This window comes from Stegodyphus dumicola, chromosome 3 (assembly GCF_044657685.1).
Source record: "Stegodyphus dumicola isolate Sdum_Otavi_A_Nest chromosome 3, ASM4465768v1".
NCBI lineage: Eukaryota > Metazoa > Arthropoda > Arachnida > Araneae > Eresidae > Stegodyphus > Stegodyphus dumicola.
Genome location: NC_140770.1, coordinates 104,725,599 through 104,744,847, shown reverse-complemented (window position 1 = coordinate 104,744,847; position 19,249 = coordinate 104,725,599). Strand labels below are relative to the sequence as shown.

The 19,249-nt window shown below is 33.7% G+C and overlaps 1 protein-coding gene across 1 annotated transcript in view; it reads left to right on the top strand.

Annotated features, from left to right (window-relative positions):
• The window catches only part of LOC118198026 (neuroligin-4, X-linked-like), a 559,965-nt gene that overhangs the window by 409,225 nt on the left and 131,491 nt on the right, over window positions 1–19,249 (top strand). Inside the window, exon 3 of the mRNA XM_085813114.1 lies at window positions 16,958–17,143. Coding sequence (XP_085669240.1) covers window positions 16,958–17,143 — 186 coding nt within the window. The remainder of the gene's footprint in view (window positions 1–16,957; window positions 17,144–19,249) is intronic.

Genomic DNA, 19,249 nt, shown 5'->3' with positions numbered 1-19,249 from the left:
CTTGAAAACCACGAAATACAGTTTTTTCCTAATAAAATAACACTTACTGATGTAGATTTTCTATCTTCAATATCTTGTCTCCAATCAGCATCTGAATAAACTGTAATATTAGGTTCTTCACTCGACGAAATTTGTAAGGAAAGATTCTTACTCGTGTTTAAGTATCTAATGATTCTTTTAACAGCATTCCAGTCCTTTTGACGTGGATTATTACACCTTCTGTTGAGTATGTGAGTTGAAGCTCTGATATCTGGTCTTGTGATAGACGATATATACAAAAGACTTCCAATAGCTTGGCGAAATTTATCATTTGAAGTTAAGAGATTTTCTTCCTTGTTTAGACTATAATAGTTTGTTTCCATTGGCGTGCTAGCGGGTTTCGCTTCTTCAAGTTGAAATTGCTTGACAAGTTGATTTATTTTATTCTTCTGTGATAAGAGATAACTTCCATCTTCCTTGCGATTTATTTCCATGCCTAAGAAATATTTAGCTTCCCCAATATGCGTTATTTGGTAACGTTTCTTTAAATCATTAATTATTTGAAGAGTTAGTCCATCTTCTGTAGAACTTATTAGGATGTCATCAACATACAATATTAAATTAATTCTTTTATCACGAACCACTTTTGTTAAAAGACACGGATCTGCTTTGCTTTGACTGAACCCAAGATTCTTCAATGTATTTTCAATTTCTGCATTCCAGCACCTAGCTGCTTGTTTGAGACCATAAATCGACTTCTGTAATTTACAAACTTTATGTCTTTCTTCCGGAACCACGAATCCTTCTGGTTGTTCCATATATACTTCTTCATTTAAGTTGTCATACGAAAAAGCTGTTTTAACATCTAGTTGATGTGCCTTGGCATTATTATACGCTGCCCGTGCTAAGAAAACTCTTATCGTAATGTGTTTCACTACTGGTGAAAACGTTTCATGATAATCACTGCCGTATTTTTGAGTAAATTCTTTGGCTACTAAGCGTGCTTTGTATTTTATATTTTTACCAGTTTCATCATATTTTGTCTTAAACACCCATTTACTACCTACTGCATGTTTTCCTGGTGGTAATTCTGTAAGTGTATAGGTTTCATTTTCTTTTAGAGAATGTATTTCTTCTTGCATAGCCTTGATCCAAGCTTCTTGTTCACGTTTTGGTAAGTTTAGAATTTCTTCAAAGCTTTCTGGATCTTTATTTTTAGGTAAGATTGATTCTTACTATTCTGCTTTATAAGAGAATCTTTCCGGTGGTACCCCTTTGGTTGATCTGCTAGAAACCCTTCTTTCTACATTTTCTTCACATTTAATTAACTCTTCAGAACTTTTTGAATCTTCTGTAAAATCATCGCCAAGAGATGTTTCTTCATTATTTTCTTCATCTTCTTGCGAGTTATTGAAGTGAATTAATTCTAAATCTTCAGCATTATTTTCTGCATGTTTGTCAGATAAAGACGCGTTTTCTGAAAATTTAACAGTTCTACTTACTATTATTTTCCTTCCACCTACATAAATCCTGTATCCCTTACTTCGTAAATCGTATTCTACGAATATTCCTTCTTCAGTTTTGTTGTTGAATTTACGCCGTTTTTCTTTGTTCACATAATAAAATGCTTTACAGCCAAATACTCGTAAGTGACTTAAGTTTGGTTTTCTACCATTCCACAATTCATATGGTGTTCTATCTGTGGCTTTAGTTGGTAACCTATTTTTAAGATATGCAGCAGTAGCTTCAGCCCAGAATCCTTTCGGTAATTTAGAGTTTATTAGCATAGCTTTTGTCATTTCTATTAAAGAGCGATTTTTCCTTTCTGCGACGCTGTTCTGTGCCGGACAATAAGGAACCGAAGTTTGATGAAAAATACCCAGTTTCTTTATATAATTTTCAGTAGTTTCGTTACAGTATTCTGTACCGTTGTCGGATATGAGAACTTTTATTTTCTTTCTAAATTTATTTGTTGTCGATGCAACATACTGTTTAATTTTGTCGAATACTTCATCTTTTGAAGTAATAAAATAAATTTGAGTATAACGCGAATAGTTATCAATGAGAGTTACGAAATATCTTTTCCCTCCTAAGCTTCAATTGGTCCACACACATCTGTGTGCACTAAATCCAGTGGATTTTTAGATCTAAAACCAGTTTTGGGATAAGATTTTTCAGTTAGTTTCGCTTTTACACAAGTAGAACATTCCACACTATGAGTGCATTTGCCAAGTTTAATGCCGTCTGCCAAATCATTTTTCTCAAGTGTTTTTATGGCATCTATATTTCTGTGGCCTAATCTTTGATGCCATTTTAGTATACAGTTCGTATTAGAACATGAAACATCATTAGCTAAGTATGCTTTCTCGTCAATTGAGTTTACGGTCAATTTATATAAACTTGCTGAGCGTTGCCGTTGGCTACGAGTATATTGTTACGCTTTATGTAACACTTATTACTATCAAATGTAACAATGCAACCTTTATTCGTAACAGATTGAACAGAAAGTAAATTACTATCTAAATCTGGTATATACAATACATTTTCTAATTTTATTTGTGTAACCTGACCCTCTAAGTTTTGAACTTTAAAATAGCCTTCACTAATACCATAAGAATTTAATTTAGCACCATTGGCTACAGTTACTATTTGTTTATTAGAGTCATTTAACTGAGAGAAAAAATTCTTATCACTCGTCATATGAGTTGAGGCTCCTGAGTCGATAACCCATTCTTGCATTTGCGTGTTTTCATTTTTATTTTACACTTTTAGAACTTGATTAAACTGAATCTGCGAATTTTCAGTTTCAATACTTTTAAGATATATATTTTCTTTAAGTTTTGTTATATTTTCTACACTTTGCGTATTTGCTATTTGGCATGCAATTACTTTTATAATTTTGAGAATAATTTCTTACTTTACTGTTATTTACATCTGTTTTCGGGGAAGTTCCAGCGTTGCGTTTTAAATGAAAACAGTTATTTATCGTATGGTTATTTCTCTTACAATAAGTACAATATCGTGTAACATACTTTGATTTATTTTCGCTTTTACTTTTTAAAGCAACTGAATCGTATTTTTGAACTTTCTTAGTTTCCACATGTCTACGACACTCATCTATTAGTTTGTTTTTAACATATTCTAGAGACAATTCAGCTTCCGATTTACTTTCTATTGCAGTTATTAAGGAGTTGTATGAATTTGGTAAAGAACATTGTAATATTGCTATTAAGTTATTTTCTTTAATTTCTTCACCTATACTACGCAGCTTTTTAGCCAATTCTAGTACTCCTTTGATATGTTCCTGCATTTTAGAACTTTCATTATATCTAATGGAATATAGTTTTCTGAGAAGCAATAACTTGTTTGTTAAATTTACCCGTTTATGGACACATTTTAACTTCTTCCAAACTTCTTTTGCAGATTTACTATGCAAAACATGGAGAATTTGCGAATCCGAAATGTTTAGGCATATTAAAGCTTTAGCTTTACGATCATTCTTTAACCAAATATCAGTAACAGTTCCCGGTTTTTCTTCGAATACAACATCATCTAAACCTTCTTTTATTAGAAGTTGTTCTATTTTAAATTTCCACACTGAATAATTTTCATCTGTTAACTTTTCTATACAAATTGATTCTTTTAGAATAGACATTATTATTTGTTACAATTATTCTTATAAACTTTGTAACTAGTATTTTCAACAAAGAGTTTTAACACTTTATGCCCCTGGAATCTTACAACATTACAAAATTTCAATTTTAGAATTTCGTTTAGAAGCATTTCTACAAGGCAATTACCCTAGTCAGTCTCATAATCTTTTGTTGGTTTGTGCATTAGCACTGAAGGCGTGATGAGTACGTTTCCTCAGGCGCAGTTTTCATTAAAGAATCATAAGTCAAAAAATTAACTACGAAATCGTTATTTAATAAAATAGGAGAATTTTTGCTTAACTTAACAAAATGTAGAAATAATAAATAAAAATAAATAAAAGAATAACTTACATAGAATCACCATCAGTCCTAAATATCATCAGGCTTACCTATTTAGGCAATAAGAAAAAACAGGAACATTGACACCATACCTGAAAAGAGAAAGTACACTACACGTAGCTAAGGTGAAAGTCAAATATACTGCATTGCACGCGAACTTTACTTTCTCTTGTCAATATATATCTTGGCGCACGTTCGTTTCGTATGCCTTTCGAGTTTCATTATGCAAAATACCTAAATTTATGCCGACAGATGTAGGAAATGAAAACACAGTTCCTATGTTTTCAATGAGTTGCACCACGGACGCTTAGGGATTGTAAAGCAATTCCAAACAACAGATGCATCACCAGTGGGGTTTGGTGCGGCAGTTCTTTTCTGTTTCATCAGGAAGTTTATTCTCACAAACCTCCTGTTGGAACAAAAAGGCCAATAGCATATGCTTTTAGAACACTGGCTGAAACAGAGAAGACCGATAAAGAAGTTTTGTCAATCATTTGAGGAATTTAAAAAATTTTCTGTACTTAAAGGGCAGAAAATTTACATTAATTACAGACCATAAACCTTTTGTTGCAACTTTTGGCGCAAAGACATGCCAGTTTTGGCAGTAACAAGACTCCTACATTATACTTTGACTTTACACTCATTCCAATTCGATATTTGTTTCCAATGTCGATTGTGACAGTTACAGTGTAACCCAGTCCAGTAATCTTCCAATTCGATATTATTTACCGTAAAACTAACGAGCATGGTAATGCTGACTTTCTGTCCCGATTACCGACCAACTCAGAGCAACTTTCTGTTCAAGATGATGTAACTATTTTTCAATTACAACAGATTGAAACTCTACCAACCACTGCAACAGATTTGGCTAAAGAAACTGAAATTAATGCGGAACTCAGTTCTCTGCTACGAATACTTCAAAGCGGCGGTAAACTGAAAGGGAGGGAGTTGGAGCATAGCTCTAGGATGGCTGTATAATGTATGGTCAACGCTTTTCTATTCCAAAAGAATACCGTGAGAATGTTTTCAAAGAGTTGCACTACGGACACTTAGGGATTGTAAAGATGAAAGCAATTCTAGATCTTACGTATTTTTAAATGATATAGATTAAGATATCGAAAATACTTCCAAAACTGCTCTGAATGTGCAAAACATAAAATAGATCCTTCTAAGCTGAAAGTTCATCATTGGAAGTACCCGGGCGCTCCAATGGAACATATTCACATCGATTATGCAGGATCTATTTTAGAGCACATGTTTTTGATAATCGTCGATGTTCACTCAAAATGGCTAGAAGCCAATCCATTGAAATCAAGCTCGACTTTCAAAGCAATAGAATGTTTACGGGACTTTTTTGCACGATTCAGATTACCAATATTGTTAGTGAGTGATAACGGGCCACAACTTTAGTGACATGAGTTTAAGATATTTCTACAGAGTAATGGAATCAAACACCAAACTACACAACCATTTAAACCATCTAGTAATGGGCAGGCTGAACGGTATGTGCTTACAGTCAAACAATCTTTAAGAACAATGGAAAATTATTCAGGAACTTTGAGACAAAACTTCAGTACATTTTTAATGCAATATAGGAAGGCTCCGAATTTAACTACTCTGCAGAGACCTGCAATGCTAATGCTGAAGAGGAAAATTCGAACAAAAAATAGATTTATTGAGACCAGATCTCAAAAGGAGGGTGGAAGAATTCGAAAAGCAACCTACGAGTTTGCAGACCGAGGATTTAGAGTAGGAGATAGAGTAGCAATAAGAAATTATCGCCAAGGTGGTAGACGATGAGATTTGGAACCGTCCAATCCAAGGACGGGCAGCTTCATTACACCATAAATGTAGATGGTCAGCTATGGTGACGATATGTCGATCAGATGCGTGAATGAGGAACCGTAACAGATGAGAGGTTCATACGTCTACCTCCAGTTCTCATGATTTCCAAAGAGCCTGATAAGAGTGGAGTGCCAGAACTATCCAAAGATAATAGCCACCAGGAGATGACTCTTTGTTGCCCTCCGATTCCAAGGTTGTACGAGATGTCCCATCCACTGGACCTGCTGCTGATAAAACCGGGTTACCAGAGAAACCAGCAGTGCCACAAACTTTGCGTCGATTTAGTAGAATTCGACGTTCCCCAGATAGACTGCAGTTGTGATAAAGGAGGAGGGATGCGGTATATCGAGAACTATCGATGTGCTATATCAGAATCGGACTTAAAGCTGGCACAGTGTCAAGCATACAAGCTCGCGCAGTAACAAGAAAACCACTGGAATGCGAGTAGGTGTACTTATAAGTGTATGTGCGCGTGATAATATTTTTTGTACATATAAAAAAGTAGCATGCGGGGTAAAAGACTGTGTCTTGTGAAATAATTACCCACTAAAGGATACACGGCAGTATTTCTCCCGCCTTCCTAGCATACCTTCGTGGTGTGGTTGTCTGCACGCTGGGCGCGTATTCCAGAGATCCGTGGTTCGATTCCCGGCGAAGGCGTTGCTCATTTTTCATTTCTACTGCTTCCAAAAATACCTAATATCTCTAAGGTGGCGCCCAAACTAAAAGGGTGGTTGATGGTGATTCTCCACACCCAGGATTTGGCGATTGGGTCCCTTGAAAACACCAGTCGCCCTTTAAAAAGAGGGAGTATATAAGGTATTTTTCCTGCTTTCCTAGCACGACTTCGTGGTGTGGTGGTCTGCACGCTGGGAGCGTGTTCCAGAGGTTTCGATTCCCAGCGAAACGTTACTCACTTTTCATTTCTCCTGCTTCCAAAAATAACTAATGTCTCTACAAAGTGACGGTCAACGTTTGATGCCAAGTTTGATACCTCTCTATGAACTCAAATACACTGCACTTTAACTTTTTCGCATCGGTAGAGGCCAAAATCTGTTTCACTCAAATATTTGAAAGTGTCGTATATATTTGTTGGAATGGATTTTCATGCCCTATACCAAGTAACATGTTGCCGCGCTAATAATACCCTATTTGAGTAAAGCGACAACTTCTCTTTAGGGATCTTCATACGCTTTCACCACCGTTTCCAGTTTTCCCTTAGGAGAGAATTGCAACTTAGAGCATCGAAGTACTTTTAGTCGCTTCAAAAGACTGTTTGGCATGTCATTTAACAACTCCCGAAAGCAATGAGCCATGCACTTACGTAATGGGGAAAGCGTCAGGTAGAAAATGATACAGGCTTTCGGAGTGACCTGCTGTTGTCTGAATGGTCGGGCGTTTGGGGCGAGTGCGATGTGAAAAATTTAGCTGATTTTCATCTCTCCAGAATGTTGACCAAAATTAAAATGAAAATGAAAACAAGAGAAGCAAGCTAATTGGTTAATTAACATAAACCTTTAGAGGAAGTCCAATGAATAACAAAAACGTATGAACAGCAGAAGGAATTTAAGCTTTTATTTGTTAAATAAATATGTATGTTACGTTAATTTAGGACGGAATAAAATTACTGCAAGTTGTTTTCCGATCGTATCAGCAGTTCTGTTTTGAACACCTAGTTTTAAATAGAATATTTTTTGGTTTGACACCTTTAATTAACGAAGAATAATTCTTTAACAAGTAAGTCTAGCCTACTATTTTCACTTAATTAAAAACATAATTTTCACAATATCTCGGGTTTTAAACTGAATTCAAAACACGAAGAATGCAAATTTAAAATTTTTAAATCATTTAACTTTTTGGAATATTTATATTTTTTATTTCTTTTTGAATTTTTGAATTTAAATCTGACCTTGATGAAAGACTATAAGTTTAATTCTTTGGACTGAAATTCTTTCTCTTCCCATTCTTGCAAATCGATATTTAGCTAGATTTTGCTTTTTTTTTTTTTTTTAATTTATTCGATTAAAGCACTCGATGGCTATCTACCTAAGGAGAGAGATACTTTCATCGAAGACGTTCGAAGGGAAACTGGCTCGTATACACATTATACACAGAGAAAACAATGAAACGTCCATGCAGCCAGCCCGTTCGACAGATTCGAACCTTGGACTGATCTAACAGCAATGAGCGAAATTTGGGTATACAGCATCAACATAGTTTCTATTAAGCTCCTGACGTCGCGCTTGGGGAACGGTAAAGACTTCTCGTGTTATACAGTTACGTTATCCGTACGATACCCGAATAGTCCTAGTGAGCTGATCGGGTGGGATGTCCGGATTCGCTCTCACCTGTCACCTGCGAAGTTGTAGTAAGACAAATACAATAAGAACAAACAGGGACAGTAAATGGGATTAGCGAGGGAATGAATGCAGACGGCATCGTAGACTCAGTATGTAAAAATATATACGTTAAAGGTTAAAAATCGTTGATAGCTTAGCGGCCAGAAAACTCACCTCCAGCAATCCTCAGATCGATTTCAAATCAAAGACAGGTGTTACTATACAATAAAGAATTTTTAATGTAAAACTATAAACTAAAGCTTTCGGAAGAAGATTCAGAGTTTTAATATAATACTTCTACTCACAGAAATGTTATATGCATTCATTGCTCATATGTTTTCTGCATAACTCTTAAAACGAAGATGCTGTATTTTTTTCCTTTTCATATATGTTCTTATGTTTTGATGCTTTAGATTATTAAAAACGCAACAGAATGCGATAAAAAATATAGGATATTACAATGCAAAAATTTCACAAGTCAACCTCTGCTTGCAAACTGGTTTTTCGCAAGAAAAAAAGGAAAATTTACATTTTCGTTTTTCGCCAAGGCGCGGGATATCCCATTAGCTGATGTTGTTATGTACTTAAATATGCTTTCAAAGCACTTTAAATTTGCAGAGAAAAAAAATCAGAAATCTTCGTTTTTTATGTTTAACTCAATAGCAGAAAATAAAACAATTTCCCATTCCTCACAGGATTACTTGTATAGTTATTATTCAGAGCCATTATTGTAAAAACCATTGCTGAGTATCAAAATGCTTTTAATGTACATTAATTTCCAAAATTAAATTGAAATAAATGAAAGCTATGAATCTGCTTGTGTAGAATTTGTTACTCATGATTTATTTGAGTTCTTTGCTTAGCTATGTTTAATAAAGTTAAAAGAGCAAGGAATTACATTATTTTAAATTTTGTTTAATTTTTTAGGCACTTGGGGATTAACTAGTTTTAAGCAAGTCTACATTTAAGGTAGACTGTACATTTGGGTACTTTTGGGTAACTCCAAAAAAGCTCAGCCATATTTTTCTCAAACTAATTTCCGAAAATTCGGGAGTTATAGATTAAAAAAATAAAATAGTGCAATTTTATTTTCGAAATCATCGAAGAAACGCCAAGAAAAGTGAAATTTTATTACTTTACGCAGTCCTTCGAAGCTTCACTTAAAAACAGTGTCATACAACTAGGACTCTGTATTTTTATCAGGTATTTCATTAAAAAATTACTTTAATAAGCCTCCTTCTGGGAAGCTGAGATGCTGTGTATTAAGCCTGTCAACTGAATAGAAATTTAATACATTGTTCCATATCAGCGATCTGAAAATTATTCACAGTAAAGTGCTTTGGAAATAAAGAAAATTATCCCAAATAATTGTGTTTTTTACGTTAATAAACTAACTATTACTACTTAACTGCGAGGATAAAATTACCGAACTCTCGAACGTCTTGATTGGTATAGTGTTTAGAGCTCCTGTCTGCTCTATCGCTTGTTGAGCTCGAGAGACCACATGAGTGTTTTAAGAGTATTGTATCTCTATATCATGGTGGCACTTAAATATTAGCGAGCTGAAAGTCCTCTCGAGTGGTTTTGTACTGTCCATCAAATTTGAGAGGGACCTGGTCAAAGTTATACTATCATCTATTTCGTCTACCACCCCATCTACTGTCATCTACCACGCCAACCACTGATGCGTTCTTGCGCCCTTGCCACGGTAAAATTGCATGGCTTGATCTGATTAAGTCAGACAAGTGAGATAAGGCACAGCACAATACTGATACTGAAATATTGTACATTACACTATTGTTTTTCAATCTTCATGCAAAGAACTTTTGGATATTGTTCAGTATACTAGTTTTCTAATTATGCGAGTATTATTTGTACCAATTCTGATAATTATTCTACTCATTAACAATGGCGTAATTCAAATTTTAGTCCGCATTTTAGACAGGGATCGTCTAATTGTTACCAGATGCGCCACGTGTGCACGCATGGTGAAGGGCGGTAAGTTTTACAATTTGTATTTTAATATAAGGTTTTCCCTCGGGGTGATTTACATAGCTTATGGAAATTTATTTTACATTAGTATGATATAAGAGGGTAATGATTTTAATGGCAATAATGAGAACAATAGCTAGAATAAAACGAAAGAAATTTCATGTTCAAGTGAATTTAGGGTTTAAATGTTTTTAATTTACATCAAATGTTATCTTTACAAGCATTGAGTTTGAATTAATACTGTAATAAATGTGAAGCGCGAGTAAACAAAATATTAATTAAAAACAGATTTAATTTGAATTTCTGATGTCACTCCCTTTCTTATTACATCTGTAACCATCAAATGCTTTGGTTATTGGAAGTTATGTAATATTTACGGGTGAAAATCTTTAAGCAGGCTGTTTCATTTGTAGCGTTCATTTGGATTTTTGAAGCAGGAGACGGGGAAAATGTGCATCGCCGGGTCTCGAAACCTGGACCTCTCGAATACGCATTGAAAATGCTTCGAATTGCGCCACGAAGGCGTACGTCAAGGGAAGAGAAAATACCTTATATATTAACTTGACAGGTAATGGACCCTTCTCAGTGTACCTCAACAGATTCAGACTTAGGAATACTCCTATCTGCGAATGCAGAGACGAAAGTGACACGGACCATTATTACTTTCACTGTATACATACAAGAACCTGGAACTTAAAGAAACCAGCAGACTGTGCGTGGGCAATGTGGATATCTAACACACTCAAAACCAGAGTAGCCCTTGGTGAAATAGAGAAAATCTCAAGACACTATGTAATCAGAAACAACTTTGATTAATATTATGCTTCAAATGTTCAGAATTTAAAGCAAATATTCAGAATAAAGTTCGGTGCTTGCAGTTATCAAGCTATAGAAACTGTTATTAGTATGTAATATTCAACTCTGTCACTTTGGATTTTCCCCCACTGTGATGTTATATAATTCCGTTTGGTTCACGTCCGTGGTCAGAAGTCATCATAGCGGTGCAATCACTCACTCATTCACATTATACATTAATTAATTATGGCAAAGCGTTTACGAGTTACGTCCTTAAGAAGGATTTTTAAAGAAAGCTTACTCATATTTGTATTCCCCATGTTGAAGACAACGAAATCACTAGAGACTTCAGTTTTCTCCCATGAGTCTGCTAAACTTTAAATAAGCCCTTATATAGCTTTCTTTATACGATAACTGTGCAATATAACTGTATAACTGTACACAAAAGTTCTTACTTAAGTAGAAAGTATAATTCTAATAAATAATGAAAATATGTAAATTAAATTGGAAGCCTGCTATTAATTCTCTAAGAATAATTTTTATTTAATTATATGGAGACAAGAATTTAAGGAATTTAATCTTTCACTCTTTTATTAATAATATGTGTTAAATTTATTACGCAAGCAGCACTGCTAAAAGGAGGGATGAGTACGTTTCTACGTCTAATGAACTTATAATTCCTTCATTTAAAAGAGACATTTCAGTAGTAGAATTTTATTTCTTGGCTTTTATTATTCCTTACATTTCATATTGAAATGAAGATGAAGAACTCTTTGTTACTACTTATCTAAATTAGTTTCGTCTGCAACAATCTCCTGAAGGCATGCAAAGAAAGATTATTTCGTGTAATTTTGAAATAATAAAAATTAATACGTGTCGATGAAAAGAAAACTTACATACATTACAAGGAATTAAAATGCTTTATCTCTGTATAATTTATTCTGAACAAATCTTGTTCAGTTGCACTAACTCAGCTGATTAAGATCATATCAATAGAATTTCAAGAAGAATCAAAGAAGGTTGAGTTATGAAAAATCAAAAATCGTCATATTTTTACTTATGTCATATTTCTGCTCTTGTAAAGAATATTAATTTTAATTTAAATGAAGTTAACAGACATTGTTTTCTAATGAACTATTTAAGAATTTATTTTCTGTACGCTTTCACATTAGATTGCATTTAACAGCTTAATCACGCGAATTGTGAAATATTGTTTCCGCAAATAAATCGTAAATCGTAATCATTGGAAAATAAGGATCTCCAAATTTTCTGTAGATTTTGCATCAGTAAAGGAAATTACAAGTACTTAAAACAAGAATTTTATATACTATCTCTAAAACCTAAAAGTTACATACAAACATTTGAAATCGTTTGCTTCATTAGTAAATGTCCTCGTGGGCTCCTAAAATATCAAATCTGGGCTCAAATTCTCATAAAACATCTTTTAACATCGGTCTGATAGCGTTTCCGTACTATGAGCATTCTTACGTAGGTGAATTTTGAACATTCTGAATATTTTTATGTAGTTGAAGGATGCATCAAAACCCAGATCTGGACAATTTTAGGTAAATTCGCTTTTTATTTGGAATCACAATACGAAAACAATTTTTTCTTTTACGACTTACCATTTTCTAATCTTTACTCTTTGAATAGTTTTAGGTATGCTTAAAACAGCGTTGCGAAAAGTATCGAAAAACGTTTTTCATCAAACAGCATTGGGTAATTAAATATGTTTCATTATATCACGAAGTTTTTTTTTTTTTCATACTGAGCAGTTTTTATAGTGTGAGCGGTTTTTGTTAATACTGTATTATTATTCCAAGATATGAAAAAATATCAGATTAAAAAGTACTCCAAAGTAAATTTTAACAAATTTTAAGTTTAAGGAAAAGCACAGTTTTTGCTTGGCGTAGGGTTTGAATAAAACCTTCGAGTTTCGAGGGTGATCAGACACAGGCACTTCTTCTTCGGGGGCAAAAATAGTTTTACTTAATTGTTTTGCCCTGGCGAAGACATACATGTATCTAGTCTCAGCCGATATCGAATCTAGATCCTTGAATCACTATCTCTCAAAATGGTGTTTTATTGGAAATTTAGACCAAACTAAGGTTGTTTTCATTTCAACCGAAAAAAGGAAAACGTTGTTTTAAAGAGATCTTATTTGATTATTTGTCTATGCAATTCTAAAGGGGTTTAATTTTGTTCAAGTATAATCTCATTAGAAATTGCCTTTCTAGATGTTGTTTTCTCTCAAAATATTGTTTTGAAGTCAATTTTTCGAAATATACCCTTTTAAAATCTTTTTGGTGACAGAAAAATCATATTTTGGATCTTTACCGGCAGTTCTGTGTAATAATAATTGCTGCATGCATAAAGTTAATAATCGTTTTTCTAAAATTATTACTTTTTCTTTACTGCATGAGAAAATAGTTTTTCTTTCAAAACGAAGACCTTGAACGTTTGCAATTCTTCTGTCCCATACATTTATATCATAGCAAAAAACAGCTGGTAAAAGCAAAATATCCGTATACGTTTTGTGTTTTTAATAGATTGTATTTTGTTTAATTATACTTTAGTTTTAGTTTAATTTAATTGTAGTTTATTTTTTAGTTTAATTTTACGATTAATTTCAATTTATTATATATTATGCTACATATTATGCTTTAAATTTCTATGTTTAATTTTAAAATGCTTAAATTTTGTAAGATGAAACTGTTTATCCTGTACCGAAAAAAACATCACCTATAATATATCATTTATATTATCAGCTCTTTTCTGGCCATATCGAAAATATTTTCGATGCAATAAACTCCTTATGGAAAGACGAAGACAAATCCTGATAACCTCTGAGAGCCGTCAAGAAGTATCTGCTTTTCTATCCCCTGTAACCAGATTAACTTCTCTTTGTTTCTGGATGTAAATTCATAATTATGCTTTATCGTTGTGATGCACAATATCTGCCATCTGCCTTTCAATTCTCTATTAATTCTACTAAATAATATCAATATTTAAAAAATATCTTCGCTTGAATATTTGATTAAAATGATGGTAGAAGCAAAATGCATTTACATTCTTAACTCTGCAGTAAAAATCCGAAAAGCCTTGCTGCCTGCAAGCATATAGTAAAGGCATTATTTATCTTTTGGAATGATAAGAAAATGCTACGCCTGTCAAGATGTATACTGCACATTCCAATCTTTGTAGCCTGATGTTTTACTTCTGGAACGTAAGTAAGAAAAATGCATTTAAATATGTTAATGTTTCACCGTGGATTTTAAAAGCCTTCTTTAGTTTAAATTAGACAAAAAACAGCATTTCATTTGGAAATTTTAAAAAGTACTATGGCATTTTGCTAGAACTTCCGTTGGCTGACATTTCCATATATCGATTTCTAACCCATCAGATAACGTCATACTATTCGTCTACAGAAAATTACAAATACATGGAATTTCGATGTACAGTTATTTAATTCTCGATATGAAGCTTAGTAGAAGCGATGGTTACATCTTTTTGTACCTTTGCTTATTTTTTTCTGTAACAGCTATAAAAAAGTAATATATTTAAAGCAATGGAATGTCTGTATTTTACTCATTGAATTTGCAACATCATTTTATATTACGGTACTCTATTATAGAATTATTAAACTTGGAGAGACACTATTGCACAATTATAGCATTATTAAACTTATACAGTGTGCTACCGTTACGCCACAAAGGCATGCTGGAGTGATAGTGAAAATACCCAATATACTTCTCCTTTTAAAGGGCGAGTGGAGATTTTCTAACCCAGTTGCCAAATCCTGGTGTTAACGAAGTATTGTTCACCGCATTTCAGTTTGGGGCGCACTATTAGATGGTCATTAAATTAGGCTATTCTGAAGCAAGAAACGTGAAAAATGTACAATATCTCTGTGGAGACTCGACCTGGACATCTCGAATACTCGCCGAGTGTGCTACCGTTACACTACGAAGGAATGCTGGAAGGAGGATGAAAGTACCCTATAAGCTACTGCATTCTTATCCACACTTGGTATTCAGCATTATTTAATACATTGTAGAGACATTAGGTATTTTTTTTGGAGGCCAGACAGATGAAAAATTAGCAACCTCCTTCGCCGGGAATCGAAACACGGACCTCTAGAATACCGGCCCAGCGTGCAGAACCACTACACCACGAAGGCACGCTAGGAAGGCGAGAGAAATACCTTATAACATAACAACATTAACAACAGGCGAGAAGATATCCAATTCTGAGAACTGCTGGGAAACCGTGAAACTAATGTATATTTAGCTATGGAAACGTTGCAGTACATTAATAAATATTGTGGTAAATATTAGTTCTTAGTATTGTATCTAATTTTACTCAATAACATATTTTATACTTCTTTTAATAACATAGTGCAATGCAAAAAAGATTTCTAGCGTTACATATTTTGGAAATATTCCTCTGATGCAAGTTCTAATGAACCTCTAATGAAGTTCAAATTTTGGACTTTTATTTCACAATTCCTGCATAAAGATGTATTGAACAGATTGAATATTTTTTGATTAATAATGATTTCCAACCTTTTCATTGAATTAGTCGCATATTTGCTTGAGAGAAATCTTAGAATCAGGTGAAGAGCCAAGCCTACTTCTTGATAATGATGAAATTGTCACACTCGTACATAGACCGAAAGAAACATAATAGAACACCATAATTTAAATTAGGTAAAACTATTTTAAAAGAGCATAATTAATTATAATTTATTTGGTAATAAATTTTCTATTCTTAATTTAACTTCTCTAAGTAAATATACTCATAATGATTATATATTTGTTTATTTAATTGTGTCAAAGTTCTTGAAAGCTATCTGCCTAAGTGAAAGGATGCCTTCGTGGAGGACTTTCTAAAGGAAACTGGCTAGTACACACGTTACACATGGGGAAAACCGCGAACTCCCATGTAGCCACTCCATTCGCCGGGATTCGAACACCAGATCCAAGCACCAGTGTTCAGCGATCTTATCTTTCGGCCTCTGGGTGATCATGTTTGCGTTATGGAGTAGAATACTAAACTCATCAAAAGTATCATTTCGTTACAAAATTAGCTAAAATACTCAGCTGCTAAAAATAATTTTCGTTATAGCCAAAACGCATTGCAGTGTCCTTCTGTACAACGCAATGGAGTCGTTGTAACGAACGTGAACTATAAAAACATTATTATAGCTTTAAAAAACAACAGCCAGTAAAGCTATACCTGAGTATATACATAATGATGAATATAAGTCTAATAACTGATTTACTTTACTATGAAATTTTAATATTTGTTTACTTAGAGTATATAATAAAAAAAGGTTTTTTTTTTTTTAAATCCATAGAGTATGCCCTTCATCCTTGAAAGTATGATACTCAAGAAATATCTTTGCAGCAATTTTATAATCCCTCTAAATAATTTCTTAAAAAAATTCGAATTTTTAACTACATTGAGATATTAAATTCAGTATAAAAAATTATAGGTCGTTTATTGATGTCTTCACGTCAGCAATGAAATAAAAAATATCCAGTTGAAAAAATGTTTCTCCTGTTTACAAGTTGGCATTTATACTTTAATTTTACCATTCTTAAATGCTATCATGACCTGATTCAGGTAAATTTTAATTAAAAAAAAAGACTTAGTTTTAATACTTCTTCACGCTTTTGTAAACATGAACGTTCCATTAAATTTTAGCTAGTGTGTAAATATTTTACATTTGCGGTATCGAAAATAAGGATTTAACGGCAAAATATAAAATGAGAAATAAACAAAATACGTGGTATCTGTGTTCGAAAAATTGAGTATGGCTTTTAACGTCAAGTAAAAAAAAGATTTAGCACTTTTTTTAAAACGTTTTTGTGTATTTTTCTAAAAAAATTTAAAAAAAAAAAAAAACTGTGCCTTTAAATGTGCCCAATTGACAGTATCATTCAGTTTCTGTTTTTCATGTAAAACTTAAAAACAGAAAGTAAAACTTTCCTAAAAATTGTATCTTTTCAGGTTTCTTACCAGCGGTAGATCAATCATCTCGAGGTAATTACGGGATCATGGATCAAGTTGCCGCTCTGCACTGGATTCAGGAGAATGTGGCAGAATTTGGGGGTGATCCTAAAAATGTCACGGTGTTTGGTCACGGTCATGGAGCTGCTTGCGTCAATTTGCTGATGTTAACCCCTCTCACTAAAGGTACGTTTAATTCTTTGATTTTAATACGGATTGAATATAAATAATGCAAATGAAATGATTTGCCCTTAAATGTGAACCCTTTGTGACATTACTAAACGTTATCGAGCTCAAAAGCTGAATGCACAGTTGTTCTTTATTGTTGGCAATTTATTTCCTGCGTAGAATAACCAACATAAATAATTTTAAAACTAAATAAGGTTGAATTAAAATGATTTCTTGATTAGATGAAGTTACAAAATTGAGTTAACTTTGTAATTTTAATCTGTAATTTGCATACACTAGAAAAAACGGCACCTATACCAATAACAGTGAGTAAGCGTTGTTATTACTTTAAACGAATTCGGGTATGTGGTTACAGAAACGCTTAACGCTACTAAGAGTAATTTAGGAACTTGAGGCTGCAATTTGATAAATTAAAATAAATCATTTTTATTTCTAGGGTTTGGAAATTGACCTAAGTCCACTGAGAGGCAAGTGCAAGCACAAATGTAACCATGGCTCTTTCACACAATAGTCGTTAATACCCTGTCGCATCACTAAATGAATGAAAGCCCACTGTGCTTTCCTATATAGAAATAGTGTAGTTATGATACTTAAGAAGGATAAGCTGGAAAAGAAGGATAAAAGTATCAAAATCAAAGGGCAAAAAAGCTATAAAAAATCTGAAAGTTTTCAGATTTTACATTACGCCCAAAAGGACGTTTATTTAACCTTTTGTGTGTTGTTACCTTTATTTATTAAGTGTTCTTTGCACTTACCTATAAAACTCAATTCAACAGCAATATCGCAAAATAATTTTAAAATGAGTATATCTTCAGAATTTCCGATACACAGTCACGCGCGTTGGAGATAGAAATGTTTTTTTTTTTTTTTTTTTTTCGTAAAGTTTTGCCATTGCTCGCTTTGAAATCGTTGAGTTTGTTAATCAAAAATTCTTTAATGTCTAATAAAATATGAAATAGATCATAAAATAAATTTCGAATTCCAAATTAGGGCTTCCAGATGCCCATATTCGGTAAAAGATTACATAGTTCAAAATTTGATGGCTCCAGGTATCCTTGTTTCAGCACAATGCGAGAAACATACAAATATTTATGCAGATTCTTCATTATTTAATTCCTTTAAATATAATACAGGGCTCTAATATTTGGTGGCAAGAATTTGAAAAGTGAAGAGACATTTATACAGGATGCGGCAGAGTTCATAGTAGAATATTAAAAACACAGCATAAGGCTGTAACTGTAATTTATTTATTAACTCTTATGTCAATTAATAGTTAAAGGTATGCCATTTACTAATGTGTAAGTCATTGTCCATTGCGTGGATTACTTTTTGAATATGATTCCTGTCAAATGGTGCCCCCTATGCACAACACATTCATCTAGGCGGCGTTGGAAGCTTGCAATAACTCAGTGTAATGTATTCCTGGGACATTGACGACGGCAGTTCTGATGCTATCTTTCAACTTAGGAATGGTGGCACAACGTGTTCGGAAAACGTATTGCCTCAGGTAGCCCCAATGGAAAACGTCTGCATATGAAAGATCAGGAAAGCGAGGCGGCTTGGAAATGTCACCAAAACAGGAAATTACTCTACCTGGAAATATCTGTCGCAATGGTCCGTCCATCTGGAACTTTCCCATGACGTCCCAAGTAGAAATGTTGCCGACATAGACGCTGGGTAGCAATAGCAGAGTAGTTATTCTTGAAATAACTTTCAACAGCAAAGGCACGATGCTGTGCACTCTACCGATCCATATCACTGTCACACTCGAAATGGCAAATCCATATCTCAGTACACGAATGTGGCACGAACTGGCGCGCATTCATGCAGTACGTCATTGTACTACGCAAGTCAAATTACGCTATGAACGCTGCCGCACCCTGTAGTAAATCAACGCAAAATGCCAAAACGAAATTAATAGCTTTTTGGGCTATAAAAGTGGTTAGTGGTTAGCTATTTATTAAATACTCGAAGTGTAATAAAATAATAATTTCCTTAAGAATGCTTCAAAATAAAGGGAAATATTCTACGATTCTTCCCATTTTTACGTGCTCTATAATTTGGTTTGGTTTATGTGGTTATGGCAAAGCCTCGAGGGCTATC